General features: G+C 38.2%; 1 protein-coding gene across 1 annotated transcript in view; it reads right to left on the bottom strand.

Annotated features, from left to right (window-relative positions):
- The window catches only part of LOC106920796 (transmembrane protein 266-like), a 28,756-nt gene extending 4,986 nt beyond the window's left edge, over nt 1-23,770 (bottom strand). The window contains exons 1-7 of the mRNA XM_088004638.1: nt 23,667-23,770; nt 20,380-20,571; nt 6,028-6,182; nt 5,333-5,406; nt 4,372-4,428; nt 3,685-3,823; nt 583-698 (exon numbers count right to left, since the gene is read on the bottom strand). Coding sequence (XP_087860764.1) covers nt 583-698; nt 3,685-3,823; nt 4,372-4,428; nt 5,333-5,406; nt 6,028-6,182; nt 20,380-20,571; nt 23,667-23,770 — 837 coding nt within the window. The remainder of the gene's footprint in view (nt 1-582; nt 699-3,684; nt 3,824-4,371; nt 4,429-5,332; nt 5,407-6,027; nt 6,183-20,379; nt 20,572-23,666) is intronic.
- Nucleotides 23,771-26,351: the final 2,581 nt, after the last annotated feature.

Below are 26,351 nucleotides of genomic sequence, written 5' to 3'. Positions count from 1 at the left end.
GATGTGCAAAGATGACTATAAAGTGAGAAAGAGGAAGGTTTAAAATAAGATTTGGGGCATTTTTGAACAAACGGAGAATCATGAGGGAGCTGACAGGAATAGAAAACATTAAGAAAAAGAAAATAAAGAGATAAAAAGTAAGGGAGGAAAGAGAGACGACGAGGAAAAAAGCTTACTGAGAATGAAAATACTTAACCATACAGACAGATTTAGATCGCTAGAAATGACATCAGCAATATGACATCAGCCTTTTGTTAAAGTCCGATCAAAAACCCAAATATGTGCAAAATTACATTGCTTTTTGGAATGCACACAAGCTTTTAAATGACATTTGTGATTGTCTTTATTTACCAGCACAGCTTATCTGTTTGGTTTGGTTTTAGAGATGAAATCTACCGGCAGCCTCAACTTATTTGTGAGTTACTGCTGCCCTCTGGTGGTGGGCAAAATATTGCAGAAAGTAAAGCAGAATCAACCTCAAAGACAGTTTCTGAGATCATATGTACATGCAGACCTCTCCATTTGTGCACAAGTGTCAAAATAACTGCCTCTGAGAGTTTTGTTTTCTGGACATGGACTTACAGCCTGCTCCTGACAGATCTGAGTGAGACGCTCCAGCTGCTCTTCCCTCACAGCCTTCGTCTTCTCACACTGCTGGATCTCCAGTTCCATCTCAACTTTGACTTGCAGGACATACGCTAAAAATGGAGGAGGAGGACAGGGAAACCGTAAATATGAAAAGAATTTAAATAGCCTAACATGCGGGGACTGGTTTTTGATGCATAGCATTTAGAGACATCAGTTACTTTTCCATAAAAAGTCCCGTATCTTATAAGGACTAATTAAAGGTCAGAGGTCAGTGTGGCTGGACAATTAGCCCTTCACTCCCATGATGTCCATCATCACATAGACTACCACCAGGGTTTAATAGTAACATTATAACCTCACTGAATGAATAAACCAAGGTGCTAAAAAAGAAAAGAGCTTCTCATTTGCCCTGCCATAAAGTTTATTTTAAGCTTAGATACATTTTAAGTACACTCTTATAAAGAAAGTATTATAAGTGACAAGAGTCACAAAAATCCATATGGACATATGTTTGCCAACAGTTTCATGTTTGATGCAAATTTTTGTTTGAACTGATTCGTATTTCTGGAATGGTTTGATGTGTAAAAAGAAATCTGCAAAATAAAAATAAAAGGTGTGGATTTTGTCAGTCAAATGTGGGCTCATTCTAAGCCATATCAGTCCATTTTAAGCTTTATGTTTGTGTCTGATTCTAGTCAAAATTTAATTATAACCACTAGTTTCAATTTATTTAATTGAAATTTTATGCAACACTTAAACAATGTATGAAAAAGGAGGAAAATAATCAATGTTTTTTGTTTTTTTGACAAATAAAGTTTGTAAACTTTGAAGTGTAGCAGGCATATTTTAAAAAGCTCTCTTTAGTCTAACACCACTGAGAAAAATCAGATGTGACCAAATACCTTCTGAAATCATCCAGTTGGTGAACAGAGTTCATCTGTGTGTGAAGTTGTTGTTGACAAAATGTGAAAAAGATCAAGGAGTAGCGATAGCTATGAAAGGCAAAAAGTATAAACTCATACCTTAATTTTACCATATCTGTTTATTTATGGGGTGATTCTGAATGGTAATCTGCTAAAACAAATGTGAGGAGAATAAATGTGGATACCTGTTGGCGTCCCAGTTGCCAGACAAACTATTCCACACCTTCCTGTTTTCACAGTTGTAACTTAGCCGCACGACATCAGACATGGCAACGTTATACGTTAAACCCAGCAACTTACAATTGAACTCAGGTCTTTTTAATCTGCTGGTTCCTGCTTTTCAAGTATGCTGGCATGAAAATGAGCCGTTGCTTTTCTTTTTCAAAGTAAAGCAAAGCAAAGCAAAGCTTCACAGCCAACACCACCTGCTTCTTCATGCCTATTTATAGTCAAGTTGGCACGCTCGCATAACAAAAGGAGGAGACGTCACAAGGGGTCAGTTCAGACAGACTTCAAACAGGCACAGAATCTCAAGCAGAAGCTTGCTGTCTGGCCACAAAACGTGACACATATTTCTGCAGACGCATTCGTCAGAGTCAGCCGCGTGTTTATGCTGCGTTTCTGTTTGTGTGAGCGACTGTGCGCGTGTGTGCGAATCTCGGCAGCGATGGCAGCTTTTTGTGCAGCAGACACTTGCGAGTGTAATTCACACCACAGAGGATTCTCGTAAAAGTCAAAGAGGCCAACACATTGTCCTGCTCCGCTCTGTTAACTCGCCTCATTGGGTGTTTGACTGGATGCACAAGCCGCTGAAAAATACGCCAAAATCACAGACACCTGTCTGAAAACGTAAAGCAAAGACCTATTCACATTTGGTAGCATAGAGCTTGTTTATAAAAAAGACCCAGTACATGTTAAATATAATAATATTGCCTTTGTCAACATTATTTTAATGATGTGATTTTACTTTTACGGTCAGACGTGTAAATAGGAGAGACAGTCTAGGCTGCAACCCTCAACCGTTAAGATATGTAACCTCTCCAAGAGAAGGAGATTCTGGATACAAGCAGCTGAACTGAGATGCTAAATGCCCTGAAGTCAGGATGAGGAACTCATCCAAGGGAGTCTTTTGGATGAGCTGAGAAGTTAGCTACAAAGTCAGCTGAGTTTTTCCACTTTTCAGTAAAAACACTACTTTGTTCTGGGCGTTTTTAGACACGCATCCTCTTCTATTTTAAGCGGGTGATATTTCCCATCTGACACAGCTAATAAATCCCAGTTTTCCAGCCGCACAGAAGTGAGTAACAGCTCGTCCCTCTGCATTTCCATTATCATCAGCCTGCTGTCGCCTAATATGTCAAGCTACTCACTCTGATAGGACAGACAGACCACCTGATGTACATTTAGTAGCTTGAGCGTTTTTGTGGATTTCTGATGTGTTTTACCACTGAGCAAACAAAAAAAAATTACTCAGCTTGAAGTGAGCAGCAGGAAAATAGGTTTATTCCAGCTGCAGCTGTATGTTTAAAAGCATAGAATATGCTGCTGGCTCTGTTTCCCATTCGTAAATCTGCTTAAATTATGCATTCAAATAGTGACACCTAGATAATGACTTTATCTTCATTAAAACTTTAATACCTGGATTAAAGCCATTGAAGTATTGACAGGCACGTTATTTACTTTATAGATATAAGAGAAACACTCAAAAAATGACAAAAAACAAACAAACAGATGAAATAAGAACTACAAATGTGACATGATCATGTTACCTGTTAGCCATCCTTGATAAACATGAACATTCAGGTGTGTTTTGTGCCCAGCTGTTCCTGTATGCAGTCAGAGACCCGCTGTAAGGGTGACCTCTGAACATGGATCGAACCAAGGCGCATTAGCATAGCTGGGACAACAATTACATTCAATACATTTTCTTTGAATCTACTTAACCATACCCTTCAAATCAATCTGAGTCAGAGCAGAGAGGCAGCAATTTACTCTGAATGATGATCAATAGTTGTACGGCCCTGAACTGCAAATAATTTGTATGTCGATGGGAAGAACGGGGTTATTAGGAAAAACCAGCTAATTTTCTCTTGTGACCATTGTGACTTCAGAAATGATTTTTGTTTCTTTACAAGAGAAATCATTTTATGATTCGGTTTTATTTCTGCCTCACCGTCGATGATCCTCTTGACCCTCCAAATGCGCAGGGTGATGATGAGGCTGATGGCGTCCCAGGGGCTGCTGGGCCCATTGGCCACTGTGGAGGCCACCATCGGGGCCAGAGAAAGCACAATGACAGCACCATCAAACACCTGGGGATGTAAACACAGACATATTTACAATTATGAAAAATAAATAAGACAAAAGTTACTTCAGCGTTAAGCTGCATGAATAATTACAAGTCGAATGTGACGGCAATATGTGGTGTGTGTGTGTGTAAGGTAGCAGGGTGTCAGGAAAAGTGACACCCTGCTACCCTGATTTAGATCCTTATCTAAATCAATAGAATGATTTAGATAAGGATCCATTCAAAGTCCAGATATAAATCCCACTGAGAATATGTGCATTGTGACGGTGCTTGGGTTATTTTGGAAGGTACAATGGGTGTTACAGAGTATCTGATCTCTGTAGCCAGAGGACAAGCAGAGGAGTTTACAGAGAATTGGAGACCTCTGGTGAACTCTATCCAACATCAAGGAGCACAGTCCTTGTTTGTGTTTGTATAGCTTTTGGGGGGTTTTTGTTAGTTTTTGATGAAAAAAAAAAACTGGGTTGGTAAAATAAAAGAAAACTGTTTTATAAAAAGGAAACACACCATGGTAATATATGGCAAAGTTTTTGCTGGTGAACCAGTACTGACCTCCACTTTGTTTTCGATGTAATCCCAGATCCCAAGCACTACAATTCTGAAGACAGTCTGACGGAGACAAAAAGACAAAGAGAAACTTTAAAATAGATAAGCCACAGGCAATGCTGGCATGTCTCAAAAGTCCTTTTCGTCTTCTCAGTCTTTTTGAGTTGGCATCACACCAAGCAACTTTTATCAGATTTTGCCTGCATTAATATCTAAATTTATATTACCAAATGATATGGGATTATAGCTAAAAATCAAACTAGATAATATGTAAAGAAACTGGACTCGGTCAAAGAGGCTCGGTGAAATTGGGAGAAAAGAAAGCACAGAGGCCTTAACTCAGATGATGACACTTTCTGATGCTTCCTTAAGCTAGAGACAAAACTAAAGATGTAGCCAAATATACAAATGAGAGTTATTTGTCTGACTGATCATTTCCATCACAATTTTTTGTCTCCTTCTTTATTTTTCACTAGACAGTAGAAATTTAATTAAAACTCATGCAAGCTGGCTGACTTTGCAAAAATGACAGCTGTTTTCACGAACGAATAAAAATGAGACAAAAATATTGGAAGGTGATGAAATTAAATCAGATTTAGTTTTATTAATCTAAAATGACTGGACCTGTCGGACAACATAGACGATAACATTCAGCGTCAGGATATCTGCAGAGAAAAACACTATCTGGAAATTATGAAAAATTATGACTTGATATTTTTTGTATTTTGTACACAATAAACATCCTGTTCAGACATTTTGTTTTAGATCAACTGGGTTAAATTTCAGCATCCTGAGCCTTTTCTTTCTTCAGATAATAACTTGCTTGCATTGTTGATGGCAGGCCCTCAAGCACTCTTAATGTTAAGCAAGTTTAACTATCTGAACTCACAGATTACTGCATATGGACAGTTTCTGCTGCAATCAAATAAGAAATAAGTTATTATTGTGATCCAGATGTGTGTCTTACCTCTGAAAAGAAAAGCGACAGGATGATAAGGCTGATCCAGTGGATGATGGTGGCAAATTGAAACGCATTGGAAACTGAAGGATGAGGAATCAGGAGAAAAATATTTTAGTTGTAAAGAAGCAATCCTATTTTGAAACACAACTCACGCATCCCAGAAGAAGTTTAAAATAAACAAAAAAAAAAAAGCCTATTTATTATCTGAGAACTCATCTACTAACTTGCAGCACTGATCACACCTCACAGCCCACTACATTCTTCTCTTTGTCTTGCTGGAGTGGCAGTGGACTTAGACGAAATTACAATAGATTTAGAGAGACTGAAATCCAACAGTCTGTGCTTTAAGACTCTGGTCAGGCCTGGACGCTGGCCAGTAATCAATAGAGTTATGCTGGCAGCCAGTGACAAGAGACTTTGTTCATTATCACCCCTCTGCATGAGTCTACATCACAATAATTCAACCATCCAGCTCTGCTGTGACAGACAGACAGACTATAAACTCGAAATTGGAAATGTTAATTATGAAAATAAGGGCATTATCTTTGCTTTCTCTTTGTTTTAAATAGTGCTTTCCAAAAGACGGATGTGCAGGAAACCAGAGGTTGAGTTAATAATGACAAATCGTGGTTAAAGTAGCAAATCTTCCCCATAGCGAGACAGACATTTATAGAGCAAAACGGGACAAATCAAATTCTTACACTGTAAGAGTTTGGTGTCTATGAGCAACTCCAAAGACAGAAAAAGCACCACCAGAATAACGCAGGCCACCAGCACACAGTTGAAGCCAGCACTGAGCAGGCAGACCTGCCACAGAGCCACTCGACGCCCACAGCAAGGCTTCAGCCAGTTGGACCTACGAGAAATGGAAAGATGGGTGGTGGGCAAGTTAAAACTTTAAAAATATCACCAGCTTTTCACATTTTGTTTGAGCAATTTAAATACAAAACAGAGATTGTAAATCAGTCGGACACAGATTAAACATAAAATATTACACATTATCTTAAAAAAAAAAAAAAAAAAAAAAAAAAAAAGCAAGAACTACATATTTGCTCTTATAAGCATCCGCCCAAACCACCGACTTGACGTTTTAGGTGCTTTGCTTGAAGTTCCAGACATGACCAAAAGAGGGCGTCAGTTTCCAGTCATGAAAGGTGATGTTTGTTCAAATTCAGACGAGGTTTGAGGTTGACAGTCAGAGCGAACGGTGGTCAGAGACACCATTGACAGAGAGAGGGACAGTGAGGCTCTGTGAACCACTATTTTCACTATCAGCGCTGTGACCAGAATACCGATGGGCTTCTTTTTACGTGGCGATGAAGGAAGTCCCTGTAGGGGATAACGCTGAGAAGGAAGAGTTTTCAGCTGCACACAAAACAGAAGACTGACTGCATTATACAGAAGGAGGAGAAACCGATATGTGAATTGTTTTTTAAAGGGAACGTGCTTTCTGATTGTTATTATTAGACACATTTTAAAAACTGAAAACTGACCAAGTTATTTTGTGATCACCGGGTGCTGATAGATATGGTAATTATGCAAACATTAAATTACTAAAGTGTCTGAATCCTGTTCTGAAATAGTAGATTGTTTCCACTGACTCGTACATATCAGCTACAAGGGCCGACAGCCGGAGCCGAGAAAAACAATGCCTCTTTTCCAGCTTTCCAGCTGGAATGGAAAGTTGGCTCTGCCCACTACCTTTCCCATCTCCCCATGGTCTGGCATGGATGAGGCAGAGTTTGGCAGAGCGTTTCCCTCCTCTGATCATGTCTTCATTCCTTGGCATGGTGCTAATATGAGCTGCAATGGTGGCAAAATGGCTGCAGCCTCAGAAATGATTTTACACCACACATGGAGGAATGTGAACATTTCACTCAGTATAACAGTAGGACTATCAAAGCGCTTCGTTTGATCCAGAAAGCAACGCTTAAAGACGTCTCGGATCCTTCGAGTAATAATTTAAGTTCCAAGACTTAAGTTTTGCTGCAGGGTTTAAAATGACTGGAATTAAATAAATTAATCCATTAAAAAAAGATTTTTACTCTTTTTACAATAAAATATACAGTAATAGTCAAAAGTAAGAGGTAGTTGAAGACTCGGTATTTTTTCTAAAGTAGCATAAAGACAATGTTTGGTTTGCAACCACTTAACACAATTGTAAAGTGCTCAACCTTGACTTTAGCACATCCAACATTTATTGTAGCTGTTTTGTAAAATCTCTTTTTTATTTTATAATAAAGAAACTATTCAAAAACACCAGTTTGCAAAAGCAGGCATTTCCATAAGTTATGGTTCAGTCAAATTTCACCATCTGATTGAAAGCCCATCCTGGTCTTTGCCTTTTATCAAGTTATTTAATGCTTCATACCACCGCTGGAAGGCAGGAAAAGGCTACAACTATAAAACTCTGGAGGAAGAGGAAGTGATAAAAATGAAATACGGTCCTCACAGAACTTTATAAAGGTTAAAGTCTCCTCCAGCTTTGATAGATCCATTGATCACTTTGAAGTATAGCAAGTAGCAACAGACAACCTAAAGCAGGGCTGTGGTATAGATCTATTTTCTGGGTTATTTTACAGAGCCTGTTTATAAATCAACAGAACCATCACCACTGTGCACTGAGGCCATGGGTGAAAGATTTTTAGTTCTTTTTTTTTTCTTACTGTCTTTGATTTAATCTTGAGGTTTTTCGCTTTTATTTATGGGATAGACCTTAAAATGATTATTATTATATGAAGATCTCTAACTAAAGTCATTCCTGCCTGGGCTGCTAGCTAGCATTTTGATCCTAAAAAATGCTTTTATTCAAATAAATGTTAGTATTACCCACAGACTTCCCAGCATTTAATAGGGCTCTGAATAAATTTAAGTGTCCACTTTTAGGCCAGTTTTTCACCAAAGCATCAATAATATTGTTTTGTGAAGACAAATTTGTTTTTCGGATTTTCTTAGTTTCTCTTTGTACAGAACCTTTGTGGCAGAATTTGCATGAAACAAAACAGTTTTTTCTTTTCCAGAATGATGAGCTATTTGTTCTGACTGTAGGTGCATGATATATATGAATATGAGTGAGTTTTATCTTAAATACCTGCAGGATGTTTTGTGTAAATGTGGACAAATGACATTCAGCGTTACAACACAAAACTAATCACAGCAAAACACTTTTTCTAAACTGATCTCATTGTAGTAGAAATGTTGACATTGTCTTGTACTCAAAGGCTGTTTTGTTTTGTCTTCAATGGGCAATTACCTGAGGAGTTTTAAACATGGTGACAGCAACTGTTAGAAGAGGTAAAAGAGATGAACAAAACATTGTTTTTTGCAATAAACGATTGAGAAATTTAACACCGGCGAGGGAGACAAATTTATACTCCAACATGCGGCCAATTAAAATGATGTAAAATTGGATTTTCGTTGGTTAGTTTGGAATAACATTTAGGTTTAGTTAAGTTAGTCTAGCTGGTTCTGTGTTTTGTGTTTATCATCCTCTCTGATCCTTCTGTAGCTTGTGAAATGTCATCATCAGTTAACACTTACGACAGCAGCATGACTTTAGTGTTGCACAGCTTTTCTATCAGCTGTTTTCATCATCTGACAACCTTAAAATAGAAAAAATATCATCCATTTGGCTGTGGTATGGCTTTTTTCCTCAGGACTTGAGATATGCTGGGATGTTGAGTCTATGAGTTCAGATAATAAGCTGTACAAGAACAACTGTTTCTTTGATTTTGATCTCTTTTTAAAAAGACAGAATAAACATTCCACCATTTTACAGTCACACTTTTTTCAACACCATATTACAAAAATATTTGCTTGTCTAACTTCACACTTGTGACCTAAAAAAATTCTACAAGGATTAGGAGTGTGTTCCTGGGAATATGTGACTTCTTCCAGAAGTGCATTTGTAAGGTCAGACGCTGATGTTGGACTTAAAGCCTAAATCCTGGTTTTCATTCCATTTAATCTTGAATCTAATTTTGGGATGAAGGCACAACTCTCTGTAGGCCAATCAAGTTCTTCCACAGCTTAACTTGTTCATCCATGTCTTTGTGGACCTTCACTTTCTGCACTGGTTTATCTAAACAAGTTAAGACCCTGGTGATGGACCCTCTTGTTTGAACAAGAAGGTCCATCACCATGTTTTAGCAAATCTGCCATCTTTACCAAACATTACACTTGAAATATTGCATATGGGCTCCTCGTATTCTGCTGGCAACTGCCAAACCCATACTCCAATGTTCAGATTGACTCATCCATTAGAGTAATTGACAGAAATGTGTGATTCCTCAGTCCAGATAACACAACTACACTGCTTTAGTGTCCAGTGGCAGAGTGTTTACACCACTGCATTTGATGCTATCCATGTAAGGCTTGGGTTGCCCATAAAAAAGCCATTCCACAAAGCTGTCTACAAGCTGTTACTAAGCTAACCTGAAGGCCACATGGAGTTTGTAGCTATTAATTTTGCAAAAAGTTGGCAACCTGCATACACTGCTCTTTAAAATTCACCAACCACACTAAGGGATTTACGTGATTTATCACTTTCTGGTTGAATTGCAGTTGCGCGTGTCACCAATCGCTGCCACTTCATTAAAACTCCAATAACAGTTCACTGTGGAACATTGGGTAGCAAGGAAATTATGACTGTTGGCTTCCTATCATTTTACCTTGCTGGAATTCATTTAGCAGTTCTGAAGCGACCTGTTCTTCAACAAATGTTTGTAGAATCAGTCTGAACGAAGAGGTGCTGAATTTCATATGTGGCTAAGAAACTGACTGGAGCACATGTATATCATCATTTGGTTTGATGAGCAAAAATCATTGGGAATTTACTGTATAAAGACTTATAAAACACTGACATGATTTCTATCCTCATTTTCAGAACATCTCGCTGTTTTGTCCCTCAGACTGTGAAAATTTGTAATGTATGAATCTTGCCAGGTACAGAAAACCCCCCAAAACACAAACTGATGTGTGACCATCTGACTAAAACCAAATTAAAGTCGACCTTGACTGAATATAGGACATATGTTCCATCAGATTACATTGCTTCAGATTAAACCAATCAAAGGTTCACTGTGAGCTGTTCCTTGTATCTGTATTTATCATACACATATGAATCCATTTTATAATCTATGTCTGTGTACCTAACTGACACTGATATATTTCCAGACATTCACAGCAAGCACTGATCCGAATACACTTACAACAGAAGGCGTTATCTGATGTTTTTGGAATTTGAATTGAGTAAATTTAGTGTGAATTTTAAAGGGTGACTAAATAAAAAGAATTTGCAGGGGAAAAAAACATACTCTTAATAAAATAAACTTGCAATATATAACTGAATAGTAAAGATTTTGTCTGAGGCTGGCGGAAAGCAGAATCGTTTAAAACATGAGCAGTTTGTCTCTCTACTAGATGGGCCTGCAGCAGTCCCTGTGGCAGAGGACTTGAGAAGATAACAGGAAGGCAGGTCAGAGTCTGAGAGAGTCTGAGAGAGGTTCTGCACTCTAATTAAATCAGAACAAATTGGCTCAGCCAGGTGATAGCCCTATGAGAGAGCATTATTCTGAAAAGGAGGATTTTAGCATTCTTGTTTTTTTTATTTTTGAATAAAATAATGCATGCAGTATGTTAAAAGAAATCAGCTGCATTTTTTGCAAGTTTTTTTTTTTTTTTTTTTTTTACTGGCTATTTGTTTATTTAGTTGTTGTTGTTTTTTTTTTTGATGCCACCAGGTTGTTATGATTTGCTTTTTAATTTGATTTAATTTAATTTCTATATTACCTTTATTTTGTTGCGCAATCTGAGTAACAAACAGCTTTTTTTCCGTGAGAATGCAATGTTTCTTACTCTGAATGTACATAAATATGGGTGGACTTTACTCCATGGATTCCTATAATTAAATATGGACAGTCTTTGAGGTGAAATGCTATTTGCTTGGTAGAGCTATATTAGGAGTAGGTCTCTTCTTGTGTCTATATTCAGAATTAACGACGAACAAATTTAGTTTTGCATACATTCAGTGCCCGTAAAATAGCTATGAATATGCCCGACAGTGCATTGAAATACAACACAATTCATAATTCATATTAATTAATCATGCAGGTTGTAAATACTGAAAACGTCACAGTGTGAGTAATGTTCAAAACATTGCGCCACAGAGCCAAATTCTTCACAAAATGATGCATTGTTATTTCCGAAATACAAGTTTGGACCTTTGGCACAAAAGCTGGTAGGTGGTACACGATAGGAGGACTTGTTTTTTCCTGTTGCTTACTACAAATTTAGATAAACCATCTGGTGTTGGTGCCTAACCATGGACTCCTTGCACATTTGGACCAGTCATACCAACAACATATGCTTCTGTCTCAGCGTCTGGCAGCCACACACCCATCACTGGGATGGGATGTGACATCACTCCGCTGCTCAGGTGTTAACTTGTGATTTCAATCAAAGGCACAAGGTGGTTTAATGAGTCAATATGGCAACTTGAAAAGAAAATTAATCAAAATTACATAGTGAATATTTTGTTAATCCAAATCCCCTGTTTTCAGACAGTAAGACCGTCTTGCTGATCATATCACTTATTGCACATTTTGAGTACGACCACAGGTTTGGTTGAGACTTACAGTTGATTTACAGAGTTTTCCATTCGACCTGACAGAACTTCAGATATTTCGCAAAGGAGAATGAGCAAAATGTCTTGTCTGTTTATCTGCAACACTCGTAGAGACAAAACCCAAAAGATTTAAATCTGTAACAGCGTCAAATGTTGGTTCTGTAAAGTACTGACTAATCAGGACTGCCTAGAGCACATATGTCAGAGTCAAGGCCCGCGGGCCACATCCGGCCCGCGAGAAGGTTTTTTACGGCCCCTGGGATGATCTTGATTTATTATTAGAACCGGCCCGCAGACCGCAGCAAGCCGGCACCCCGTCTGAAAAAAAAATATCTTCCTTATTTGAACTGTAAGTAGTTCTTTAAATGTTCTGTGAGATGATGTACTTACCCATGTATCCATAACAACCGGAACTTTCAATATCCACCAAGTTATTGCCGAAATATACCGTCTATTAAACGAGTGCCCCCCGGATTAATTACATTCTCTGCAGCTGCAGCTGCGAAGTTACCGTATTAACCCGATACTTGCTGGAAAGTGCAACGTCTCCTCTTTCAGAAACCGTTGGAATTTTTCCACTTAGCGCTACGTGTGGCGGAATTACGGTACTGCAAATTTAGATGTGTCGCCGGCGACACATCTAAATTTGCAGTACCGTAATTCGCCGGCGACACATCTAAATGCCTTGACTCTGACATATGTGGATTAATAGATTTTTGCACTTTATTTTATTGTATTTCAATCCAATTATATTTTAAAAATATTTCAGTTGTGTCTGTTGAAAATTAAAGGTTACTGACAGAGCCATAAGAACATATTGCTTTATTTATCTGATCATATTGGAATATATTTGTTAGGTTTTCAGTAGGTTCAATTAGATTCACTAGACTATATGCGTCATTTAAAAAAATTTCAATGAACATTCGATCAGTCCGGCCCTCGGCTTGTAGCTAAATTTTTTATTTGGCCCTCCGTCCATTTGACTTTGACACCCCTGGCCTAGAGTGCTAAAGCTGAGATGCTTTGAACGTGTGAAGAGGAAGACACTGGATATATTGGACAATAAATATTAATAATGAAACTCCCAACAAAAAGGGGGGGGGAACAAAGACCACATTATTTATACCTCCCAGCCTCTACTGTGTGCTCGAAAACAAAGCATGTGTTGCAAAAGTTTCATCATCTATACACACACCGCTGGGGTTCATTTGTAAACTAAGCAAGAAGTCATTTAAATAGCTGGTTCCACAAACAAAAAGGCCCCAGATCGCTTCACATAACAGATCCCAATAAAGTATCCAACAACAAAAAATACAGAAGAACAAACCAAAATAAACACTCATGAACGCTCCAGTTCAGATAAAAGCTTATTGGATGCAAAATGTCTTCAGCTGCTTGTTGAAACCTCCACAGTCCAACTGGCACAAAAATAAAGACGGTGCATATCAAAGTCTGGAGGCTACTGTTTGGAAAGACTGGTATCCTGAAACAGCTGTGGCGGCCAATAAAAGGTTCTGATGAGATTACCTCCAACAATGAGATGAGTTGATGCTACATCAATCAAGAACATAAGAGAGTAAGTATCACTTTAAAGCTGTGAAGGTTAAGGCCAAGATTTTGATAGCAGTGGTGCAAATTCTGTGTAACAACTGAAGTTCCAGTTTCAAGACACAAATGCAGGTTTGTGTAAACTGTGGTTCCTGAGACAAAATTTATATGTAGGGGAAAATGCAAAAACAAGTAAGACAAGGATTGTTGTTTTTTTGTCTTCTGTTAATCACCTGGAACCAGGCGTTAGCATAGTTCAAGCAGCTCACATTCACAGATGCGGACAGGTATGTTGAGGTCTTAAGGGTTAATGGATGTAGTAATGGAGAACATGTTGAGGGCTGTTGAGCATAAGGGGGCAGGAATCTCGAAGGGCGACGCCTAATGGGAGCAGGTCAGAGAGGTATATCTGTGAAAACCAAAACCAAAAAACCCTTTACCAGACGAGCGATGGAAAATTAAAGAGAGAAAAAAAGAACGGAGTAAAAAACAGAAGCAGCTTGATGACTAAGGGGTGTGTGGGCGGACATGAAAGTGCTGAACACAAGCCCACGCCACCTTGGTCCTTCCAGGGTTTTTGCTAGACAGGAAGATGGATGGGCCCAACTCTAATAATAACTACACTCCACTTACCATGGCGCCAAAACTGCTAACACTGCAGCTGCCCCCTGATGCTACCTAAAACAACCACCTCCCACAATGTCGCCCACTTTGCTCCTGATGGGAACATTCTGTTTGGCAACACAGCGGTCGTGTGCTGGAAATCTCCAAACCATCAACTCTTTTACCCGCTAAATTAAGTAAATCTGAATGACACAGGTTGCTTTCTTGGATGTAGCGTTGTGTGGTGCTGACAAGTCCGTACAACTGAATACAAGTCAGTGTGAGTCTGGGTAGAAGAGAGTGGAGTGGGGTGGAAATTAAACGGTACTTGCTTAAAGAAGCCAGGACAGAATATAAGTAGAAGCGTAGATACGGAGACAATCTGACAAAAAATAAAAATAAAAAATACAAAACACACAGAGAGGTGGTGAAAAAAAAAGCTTTTTTAAAAATATGCAGAGGCATCAGTAAGGGAGTACCATTGTTCCTAATGAGGTGTGACAGCCCAGTATAAACTGGAATATGAAGTGAACCATGATTACAGAGGATTAGATAACAACCACTACGCAGCGCAGTCAGAAAGCTTTTCAGGCCTGGCCTTGTTTTCTCCCTCTCTTTCTCTGTGTGTAAATCCTCTGAGTGCCGCATTTCTGCTCACGCATAAAAATATACACGTGTGGAGGAGAGACGGGGGGAGCGCGAGAAAAACGGGTTGTATATAAGTGACTCCTCTGCCACTACAAGGAGCGAGGGCAGCGAATACACTGGAGACAGCCGTAAGGTCAGCTCTGCCTTCGCAGCGTTTCAGGCCATGATATGCAAACATGCCTGACAGAAGGTGCTTCATCACACAGCAGCAGCTTGAAGTCCTTTCTCTTGATTAATCCTCCCTGCTTGCTCCCTTCTTATAAACCACGATGCCAATTATGCAAAAAGAAAAAAAAAAACTGCTGCAGTTCCTCTTTATGTTACTATTTAGGGACTAAGCACTAAAATTGAATGGTTTCACAACTTTAAAATAACCGACAGAGTTTCTAAAATAAACTAAAAAGAAAAAACGCGTCAGTTAAATCTGCATTTTTTTTTTTTTATTGGCATATACCTTTTCTTCAGAGTGGTTAAATGAGAAAACTTGCTGACAGCAACTTATTCCCAAACTACCACTGAAAATAACTCTCACCTGTCACCCAATGAGCCATCACTGAGTTGATGAAACACCTGTACTGCGTTTGTGACACTCACTTTCAGAGCTATCATCATGCCTAGCCATTCACCATGCTAGCCTTTCTTGTGACGCTTCTGCCTCTGCCTCATCGAGCCAATGAGCCAGTTAACGCTGACTGGAAGAAGTGGGTGAGTTTGCGTATGTTCAGAGGTTGGGGCAGATGGATGCCAGCAGTGGGGCAAATCCACTTTCCCAGGTGGAGTCAGCAGAACAGCCAAAACATTTCTCATCTGTATAAATGTTCATTTTCATTTTCTGTGAATTGCAAACCAACTGCTGCTGTCGTTCTTCCTTTCAGCTTTCCTTCATCGTTCTGCTAGTCTATATATACATATATATATTAAAAAAAGGGTTCATTTCCTCTGCCCCATTTCCCCAAAGGTGAGTTTAGCAATCCTTCACCCTGGGAGATGGACTCCAGCTTCCTCCTATTAGCATTCTGAAAGTGAGCGCAGATATCGGCGTGGCGGCTCGCGCACATCGCTCTAACATTTAACTCGGGTGACACAAAAGCAATCAGTCAAAGGGGATACATGAACAGTTTCTTTATTTCTGTGCTTGATAGCATAAATGCGGATCTCTGGAGTTTCAAACGACTTAAAAACTCTGACATGATTACATCCAATTAAGAAAGGAGTAAAGCACGTCCATTCTCCAGTAAACTTGTAATTTTAAAAATGTACAAATTGTTTGCAGGAAATCCGAATTTTATTGAATGTTTAACTTACTCCAGTAAATAAATGCAAAAAGATACACAGAATGATGTATTTCAAGCAGTTTTGTAGGGCTACGTGTCAGTTTGTCTATGAGGATGTGCGTACGGTGTGGTGGAAGAGTATTTGTTTCCTGGTGTAATAATTATGTTATTGCTTTTTAGGAGCATTTGTGTGTTTCAGATAATCAAATAAAATTACCAGGCACAGTTGTCTAATGGTGTTTTCTTCCACTAAGGGGGGAAAAAACATGAAAAAGGAATTACCTTTTTGTTTAATTACAGATGAACTGTGACTAATTTTAGTTTAAAGTTTTTTGAAAAAGTTGTGTTTAATTTCAGTAGCAACATTCACTTACAGTAACTGTAGAATCAAGAAATCAACTCTGAAAACATGAAGAAGGCTAAAAGATTTCAAAAGCTTCATGCTCTAACGTAAAGACATTTAATAACGTTTAGGAAACAGCTTCACTGACATCTTTCTGTCTGCAAAGGGTTACAAGTCATTTTTAAGGCTCTGGGACTTCAGCAAAACTCTTTGTGAGCCATTACCTACAAACACAGAAAAAAATGGAACAGTGGTGACTGTTTGCAGGAATGGCCGACATACCTGAACTACTCCAAGTGCGTAGCCTCAAATAACACACAAGCTCACAAAAAAAAAAAAAAAAAACAGAACAACACAACGCTCAGTTCAGATCTCACGATTCAACAATAAGGAAGAGAAATATTGCAAGGTGAAGAAATATGAACACAGAGGCGCATCTCACAAAACACATCAAGTGTCTTTTTATCTATTTTAATAAAATCATCACTTAAAAACTACACTAAGTCTGAATGAAATTAAAATCCGGCTGATTATCATAAACAAATGGCAAAAAAAAAAAGTGGCAAAAAATGCATGTGTATTTCTGAGTCTTTAATCCACTCAAATTCTCATTTGGTTCTTGTTTTTAAAAAGCACTGAAGTTGCAGTTTGCGTGACTATTCCACCCTGGAAAAAAAGTACGGTTAAAATAAATCCCCAAAAATATCATGGCATTAATGCCCATGATGAGGGATGAGTGCATGCAAAATTTCTTCCTGGCACTGAAAATGGAATTTCATTAAAGCTTAAAGAAAGTATGATTACGGTTATAACTCCTACTGGCATTTTATTTTTTTATGGGCAAATATTTTAGGCTAACGACTTTGATATGAAAGCATCCGCATTACATTGCACACACTTTGATTAAATTGAGCTCAATGGTAAAATAACTCTAGCCCCTGTCCGTTAAGAGCGTCTATCTGCCTGCAGACCAAAAAACAAAAACAAAACAGACTCAATCTTCAGCCTTTAGCTTATTTTTCACAAACCGGTGGTCTTGCTTTAGCATCACTGTACCACAAAAATCACATCTTTAACAAACACTGACACATCTGTGTCAGCACAAAGAGCAATGGAAATTCATGCTACTACTGATTCTGATATAGAACAAGATTTAACTGGGCTGTACGAGGTGTGATACCAGCACACTGTGACAGTCTGCACTACCTGCTGTTGATGGTGCGTCTGTGAAATCCATCTGTTCCTGGCTAGGTCTGGCTAACTGAAGGGAACCAATGGAGTGAAGCCTGATTTGGTGTCAAACGGAGTCTTTGGATGTGTGTGCTGAAACCTGTGCTATAGCGTATGGAGTGTATGAGCATCTCAGAGGAAGCTTACACTAAGGTTTGACTCATATTTAATGGATAATGAATAGATTGTGCATGTGAAGGGAGAAAAAAAACTACCCAACGTTGCAAATTAAAAATGAAAGACTGCTGTGTCGTGATCCGACATCAATTTGCTAAACTGACCAAAGACTCAAAATATTATTTTCAGATTTAGGAATGACAAGTGATTCTGTCTCAGGTCATTGTTGAATTATTTACCATTTCTTAAAGACGTGACCATTAGAAACTGTTCTTCTGCTGTAGATAGATTTGTTTTAGTCCTGGCACTTCCTCAGACACCTAATTGTGCAAGGAGAGCATAGGTGGTTTTAAAACTAAACCTAAAATGCAACTTTATTGCAGCAGCAAAATCTGTTAAATTTTTACAAATTCAGAGAAAGATTATATGACCACTTATTTATGTACAATCTCTCTGGACTATCCAGAGTCATGACTTCCTCTCCTTTTCATGGAGCTGTTCAGCATGATGCTGGTCGGGAACCTGTGACATAAATGCAAGGCTGATTTTGTGTTTGTTGGAATATTCTGGCTTATCATGAAGCCCATGGTAACCAAATTTAATTTAGTGTCAGAAGCTGCCATTTAAAATTTTGCAGGACATTTAAAATGTCCTGCAAAAGTCACAAAGGTTTGTAGAAGAAAGCTAAGCCTAAAGTGTCATAGAGATTTAAAACATTTTCTATGATGGATTTGCATTTTCCACGCAGAACTGATGGAGTGTTTTATAGTCTGATTTCCTGGTTGATATGCAAAGTAAAAGTGTTTTTCATGAATTGTTGAGCATACCGCCCTAACAGTTGGGATGTGCAGTACACAAGAGCATATATGGCTCATGTGTACTACGGCTGTTCAAGTGAAGTTAAAAGAAATTCTGCCAACATTTGCAAAACATATGGTCAGCTGAAATTGCCAGCATACGTTCCTGGTTACATCTAGTCTGCTGACATGATCAATCAATAATGCTCATCCACTTCATGACCCCGACCAGCCAACTTCTTTAAAATTTCTGCAAAGGCCAACACAAGCTGAGCACTGCTGTCTCGTCAGGTTTCTTCAGAGCCCTGCTGACGATGAAGCGATCAGTAACATTTGCTTTGCATCAGTCAGGTTCTGTACTGGGACATTAAAAGATAGCCCCTTCTTCAACAAAGTGTGTGTGTGCGTGTCTGAGTAGGACAGGTTGGAGATGACTGGCATGCCACTCCTGTCGTTTGCCTAAAAGTCTGATGTTTGAGTCATTGTAACTGCCTTAAGGAATGATGACAGGCTCTGAACGCTACTTGAGCTCAGTAAGCTGTTTCACTGTAATTAATAGAACCTGTCATGTAGGAAAATGCTGCCTTTTTAACCCACCACATGCAAGAGAAATTAATCAAACACATTTGTCTTCATTAAATTAATACACTAGATTTGTTTACACACAGACTTATGAATGTTTAATGCTGGATAGTATTTTGGAAAATGTCGCCAACCTTCAGGGACCCTGGAATTGTTCTGCATTCTATAAGGAAGAGTTTCTTAAACCATGTATAGCATCTAATACCAGGTATTTAACTACCAGGATAAAAGTACTAACTAAAAAAACATAAAGCAATTAACCAAGAATGAACCCAGAGCTCATGACGATGTGCTGTGGCGAAAGAATTTGCAGCATGCTTTGTGGTGTAAACCATGCAAACAGCTAAAGAAGATGTGCTAGTCATAGAAAAAGCTGCTTTTTAGTTATTTTCATACACTATGAACACAAAGAACACCAAATGTTTACTAGTCTCACTGGTCTGAAAAATAGTAAACCAGAGTTCACATTGTAAAAACAAATGAACTAAAGGAGAATCTGAAGGTTGAGAAATTAACTCTTCTAAAGCTCCATGACAATGACTTTTAGTGCATGTGGGTCTTATTTAAGTTAAAATTTGAAGCACAGTTTACAGCCGCTTACAGAATCTTGCAAAAGTATTCATCCCTCTGAACACATTCACATTTTTTTCAGCTTAAAATTTTAACTTTGATATATTTCATCCCGATTTTATATGATAGACTAACGCAAATATACTTCACAGTTGAAAAGAGAGCAAAACAAGGAACTTTTTTATTTTTATTAATAAAAATCTTAAAAGTTAATTTAGTTTCCCAGAGCAAATACTTGTTGCAGTCACAGCATCACGTCTTTTGGTTCACGCCTCCATGTTTGCTTTTCATACACACCTTTTAGGTTTTTTCCCATTCTTCTTTGAGAAATAGTTCAAATTCAGTCAGAATAGCTGGAGAGCGTCGTATAAGTCTTGCCGCAAATTCTCAATACATTTTAGGCTTGGACTTTGACTCTCCCATTCTAAGAAATTAATATACTTTGATCTAAGCTGCTTTATTTTACTTTGACAGGACGGTTGAGATTGTTGCTCTGCTAACGAGTTAAATCTAAACAGGTGTTTTGAAGCCTTTAACAAGTGTTTCTACAGGATTTTGCCATTTTTGCTCTTGCATGTAAGGTTGATTTTCTAAAAATGTTGGAAAAAGTTAAAATGAGCAAATTGCTATATTAAATACCACGCCTTTATGTAACCTGTCTGCGGCCAAATGCGTCCAGAGTCCTGAATGCCTCCCGCATGTTGCCAGTGACTTACCCTTCCCTGATTTCATCTTCGTCTGCGTTGGAGAGCAGCTGCGAGCCGGCCAGTGAGAGGTCCAGAGCTGCGAGGGGCAGATCTCTGTAGCCAAAGCTCACCAGCTGGACCGGAGGAGCCAGGAGCTGGTTCTCATCCTCCACCGGCTGGGAGATGATCTCCAAGTCTGACAGACCTTCCTGCTCCACTTCTCTAGTTATATGCCAAACCCAGCAACAGATGGGCCGAACATGTAAACACAGGCAGACATAAGACAGAAAAAAGATTTAGAAAACGAAGATTTATTTTAGAAACACGTACAAATATGTCAAATCGGTAACGTCGGTTTTTGGACCTGACAGATGGGGAAATTCAAATTAAAACATGTGGCTGACTGACAATGAAATTGCAAACTTAAGACCTTAATTTTGGGGATTTTATTTAGTGGTTTAGCATGTTATTAAAAACCAGTTTAAAACAGCTAAAATGGAAGAGTAAGAGGACATGAACTGTCAAGATCATTTCAGTCCTGCACATTTACAAACTTATCTTTTGTTAATGACACAAATTTAAGTTAATTGGAAATCAAAACAGGCTGAGAAAGCTGTTGAACTTTCATATCAGGAAAATGTTAGAATCTTTTTCATCATTATTTTAACTACTGGGGTTATTACTGTTATGATTTTTCTGTGTTTGTTTGTTCTGGATCTTGTAAAACATAAAGTAATGCTTAAGCTATTTTACTGTACTGTATGTCAGGTTTTGTTTAAAAAAATAGTTTAATAACTAATGATGAGGGGGAAAAAAACAATAAAAATGTAAGCAAATGCTAAAAGAAATAGATAATTTAGAAGGAAATGTTAAAATGTTATTATTCACATTTGCCATAATTACGTAAGAGCTTCGAACAATTTATCAGCAGAATGCAAACGTCTCCATGAGCAAATGTACACCCTTGTAAGGCTGTTCTTCAAGCAAGATGTGTGGACAGATCACCACTGTCTAGTTGTAGTGAAGCAGCATGTACCCCGGCGTGCCCACAAGCCCCAGTTGAGTAAAAGCTGGGCCATCTCAGTAGAGTGTGGAGGTGGAAATAAATGCTGAGTGCAGCTGCAGACTGACTGTGTGTGCCCTGTGGTGGGTATTTTTAGACCAGAGCAGATGCTGGTGTATCATGCCTGCTGTGACGTCATTGCCTCTCCCTTTGTCAGCTGAGTGAATCCCCACTCTCCTTCAAATGTCAAAGGGAGTCTAGAAAAAGGTGGGTCTGGAGGGGAAACGAGAGTAAGGGAGGGAGGGAAGGACAGGAGGGGGTTACACAACACAAAGGAGGGTGGAAACCAAGAAGAGACACCAGGAAAGGACATAAGGATGGAGACAAGAAAAGAAAGACTCAAATGGATTAATGGAAAGAGCTTAAAGTAAGACAGGAAACTTCAACGGTAAACGGAGCTGGAGATGGTAAGAGATGGCTGCCACAACATGGGCTGCAAAATAAAAATGCTTAACCTAAAATCAAACCAAGCACAACTAGTGACAGTAAAGTGTATGAAAGAAAGCTATGGTGTGTTTTTCGAAATGATGCATAAAGATACACCTTTTATACAGAGTCACTTCAGCACAGCGCGACGTAACACACCCATAGCAACCACACATTTTTATGGGATTTATTGGATTTTCTTTTCCTGATAGTTCAATTGCAAGTAGTCCACTGTTTTGGCGTGGAAGGAAAATGACACGTGATTTTTCAAATAAAAGTTTTAAATTAAATGATGAAAATATTTCTCTAAGTTATTTATGAACTTGGTGCTTACTGAAAGCAACTGGTTGAACCAGAGAGAAGAGAGCTGAAAACAAATATATGTCTCACTTTCTAACTGTGTAAATTCACTTCAAACCTATATGTTATTTTGTGTTGTCTATTGCATAAAAATTCCAATAGTTTGGTGAATATCCTCAATAATTTGGCAATATTCACATTTGTGAATGTCACCACATTATTTCCCAAAGTGAAAGCAAAACATAAACAGGAAAAGCAATAAATGCACAAATGTATACATTTAAATTCCTGCTGGAACTGAATTGGAAGACTGCATTGTTAGTTTAAACTTATATAACATTTTTTTAAAGCCTAACTGAGACAAATAAATGTACAACTTTCATCTAATTTTTTAACACCCTTCAGAAATGATTTATTCTTGTTGGCAAGTAACTGCATTTATCAGGTTCAGCATTTAATGTAATTTTGTTTTAGCAACACAATTTAATTGTTTTTATATTTTATGCACACTTTTACTTGGCTTTACTGTCCTTTAGTTTGTACATCACTTTGGTCAACTTAGGTTGGTTTGGTTTATTAATTTCCTACTTTAAGAAGCAAGCAGCTCTTACAAAAATGTTGTGACATGTACTGTGAAATTCCAGGTTTCGAATGTGTATAAAAGTACAGAAATGACTTTTCTTTATCCGATTTGAAAAATAACATGTAGCATTAACACGATTTAAAAGAAAGAAATGGGGTTAACCTATTTGAGAGTGGTTTGTCACTGCCTGACGTAAAACAGAATTGCTTTTTTCACTTTCAAAAAACTGTTATTGTATTTCAGTCTCAAGAGTTGCAGCTCTCATTTCAAGTTTGACAGGGATATTTCCCTTGGCAAGAAGGGCCCAACACTTTCTGAAGATTCATATCTTCTATATATTCAAAACACAAGACACCAGAGGCTGAGATGCTGTTGACTCGTAGACAGAAGCACAATATGCATTACATGTCTGAGGCTAATAAAACCAGTTTTTAAGCTCCAGGCTTTCTCTCTTTTTGAAAAAGTACATATGCATGCAATTGTAACAGTGAGCTTGCATGAAACTTGAGATGAGCCAGCAGGAAGATCATGTTTAGCTTCACAAAGACAAGAGAGCATCTGATTGTCTGTGCAGCATCGTCAATACCAATTTAATTCTGAAAAAGGTGACACTCTGTAGTAGCCAACAAGCAAAGGGAATGCAATGTAGTCCTTTGTTTCCCACTACAATTCATTTACTGTAAGTGACAACGAACAAGCACAGTGTTGTTTTCTGGAAATGTCGGCATCTCGCAAAAACAAGATTCTGCAGAGAAGAATTGATCCGCTAAGACTGTGGATATGCGATGTTCTGCTACAGTGTGTAGGCCTGAAAGATGTTGTTTTCTCCACACCTCTCCTACAAGCAACATCTCATCCATACCACCTCGCATTCACAGCACAGCAGCAGGCTTTGGCTCGATTCCCAAGCAATCAGAAGCGCGCACATAACTGTTCATGACAGACACAAGCTGTCCTGCGCTCACCAGCGCGCAGCTTGCAGCGATGCGGACGTACTTCTCTGCCTGGCTGACAGTCAAGATGTCAGGAGAAAGTGCTGACCTTGGCATGGGTTTGTAAAATATTCAGGGATTTTTTTTGGATCTTAAGTAATGAAATTATCAGTGCATCTTAGCTATCGTTCATTCAGTTATTTAGATTAGAGTGTGTTCATATTTTCTAACTTAAATAAGTGAAGTAATTTGTTTCTTTACGTTTATATTCCATCATAGTGCAACAAGAAGACTTTAAAAAACTATAAAAAAGCAGAAGGTAAAGTTGCAACAAAAAGTTGCATCAATTTAACAACCTCTTGCAAGAAGGCATTACAGGCCCTGAACAAAACTTCAGTCTACATTATTGAAATTTAATGACCAACATCAAGTGAGTCAAAATTGAGAAGTGAAAAGAAAACAAAAAATGATTTCTCATATACGCTGTAATCAAAATCTGAAAAGTGTAGCATTAACTTTGATTAACACTGAAAATAATGCAGCACAACTAATTGTTTTCAGAAGTCAGTATAGACGAACTGTGTCAAATTTCAAAAGAAACAGGGTTTGGTAAAACACATGATGGAAGAAGTGGAGGTGGTTGAGGAGCAACAACCGGATTTGAATATATGGTGGTGGCAGTATCATGCTGAGGAAGTTTTTTTTCTTCAACGGGGATTAGAAACTCATCAGACAAAATGGGAGTCCAGGTGTAGATTTCAAAATGGGTCAAAAATTCACTTTAGCATGGCCAGAGTGACAACAGAACGGTTTAATCTAAATTATGTATATACATGTTAAATCACATTGAGACTTTTTGGCAAATTCTTAATATAGATGTTCTTTATACAAGTAGACAGAGCTTTGATTGAATAAAGATATCCATCAATTCTAATATTTTAATTTGTAAAAAATAAATAAATAAAATAAGGTATCTTTTTCTTCCTAATTGACAGCTATGTTGCACTTTGTTATCATGAATCAAATCAAATTTCAAGTCATAACATGACAAACTGTTAAACATTTCCAGGACCCTAAATCATTTTAAAATGTATTGCTTATATTATTAACAAACCTGAGAAACAAAGACTCTTACTCTTGTCTGTCTGCACTCGGTACCTTTTAAACAAATACTGACCTTAGTTGGCGTTTTTATGTAACAAAAATGGGCGATGGGAAAATTCTGAATGATTAATTCTAGAAGGGAACGAAAAAAGCTTCAACTGCAGAAGAGCAGCCACAGGACAGAGGTGATATTCAGGGGAGTAGGTTGCCCTAAGGGCGGCAGATAAAATTAAATGGTGGACTGTCATGTTGTGGGTCAGGTAGGAAAGGTTATTACGCGCCAAAATATGCTTAGGGGATTTTACTGGCCATAAGAGAAGGTCATGGAAGTAACTGGGGGGCTGGAGCACCGAAGCATGTTCTCTCTCTGAATGTTAGCAACCCTGCCTTCTTTCTACATAACTCACAAGAGACAAAGGGAACAAGAATAAGCTTTGTTGTTTGCTTAAAACTTTAGCTTTTTTCACTGCACTGCAGAACTTCAATGAGTTTTAAAGCTAATGGCTAGCCAGGACAGAACCAAGACAAAAGTGATTCGTCTCAAAATGACTTGAGTCCCAGAAATGCTATCACAGATAATGTGAGCAGCATTTTATGGTCCTTTAGAGCTCTGTCCTGTTTGTATTAAATGCTCTATTACAATTCTTGGAGTGTAGTGATGACCTTCCCAAATCCACAGAGATGAACACAAAATTTACAGAGTAAAAAAAAAAGAATATTTCACAGCACTCAGCGATATGTTCGGCGCCACACATTTCCAGTGGGAAGGTCGTTGCTACGAACTGTAGACCAACATGACTTTCTCTGAAAATAACCATGAGATTCTATCTAAATAGCCAACTAATTTAAACTATGTTTTATGTGTAGAAGATTCGTAAGACACATTTTGCATGAGCTGCTGTGAAGTGTTTGAAACTAGAGATGTTTTAAGTTGAACTAGCAGGGAAAAGTTAATGGTCAGACTCTCATTATCAATGCAAGACGTAGGTGAAAAATTAATGCAGCGCTGGATGTAAAAACATCTTGTTGCACTGCAGAAGCTTATCGAAACAATAATGAAGCAAATATGTACTATAATCAAAGCTAAGGGTGGACAAATATAACTTCAGTGTGTGACCTTTTTTTTTTGATGCTGACTGTTTTCAAGGGGGCAAAAAGTGTATTTTGCAAAAAGGACTGGTCAAAGTTTCAGAATAGATGTAAACTAAGATCTGGATGCAAATTTGTTTCAAAGAAATAAAAATGTGTGAAATGCTTAAAATAAATCTAGCAAAATTTAACATTTGTCAAGCGACTTAAGGTTAAATATGGGTAAATTGAAAAATGGTTTGAATTACTATTTCAACGTAAAGCTTATATCAACAAACTTAATCTCCTGACTGCTTGTTACTTCCTTTCTAAACGTCTAACAGGATCTTTGTCAGGATTTCCTCTGACAACAGGAACCATCTTAAACATCTCGGTCGACTTAACAGACCACAGGCAGGCGTGAGACAATGAGAATGTTTCAGGGCAGTTTTTGAAGATCAAAAGCTCACATCAAACCTGGTCAGAGTACGAAGAACAAAGCAGATGTCCCTTGCTCCCACCAGGT

The sequence above is a fragment of the Poecilia mexicana genome, unplaced genomic scaffold (assembly GCF_051168715.1).
Source record: "Poecilia mexicana isolate PSO_F unplaced genomic scaffold, ASM5116871v1 scaffold_3, whole genome shotgun sequence".
In the NCBI taxonomy this organism is placed as follows: Eukaryota; Metazoa; Chordata; class Actinopteri; order Cyprinodontiformes; family Poeciliidae; genus Poecilia; species Poecilia mexicana.
Note: the sequence above shows the minus strand (reverse complement) of the source record. Positions and strands in the feature narration are given on the sequence as shown.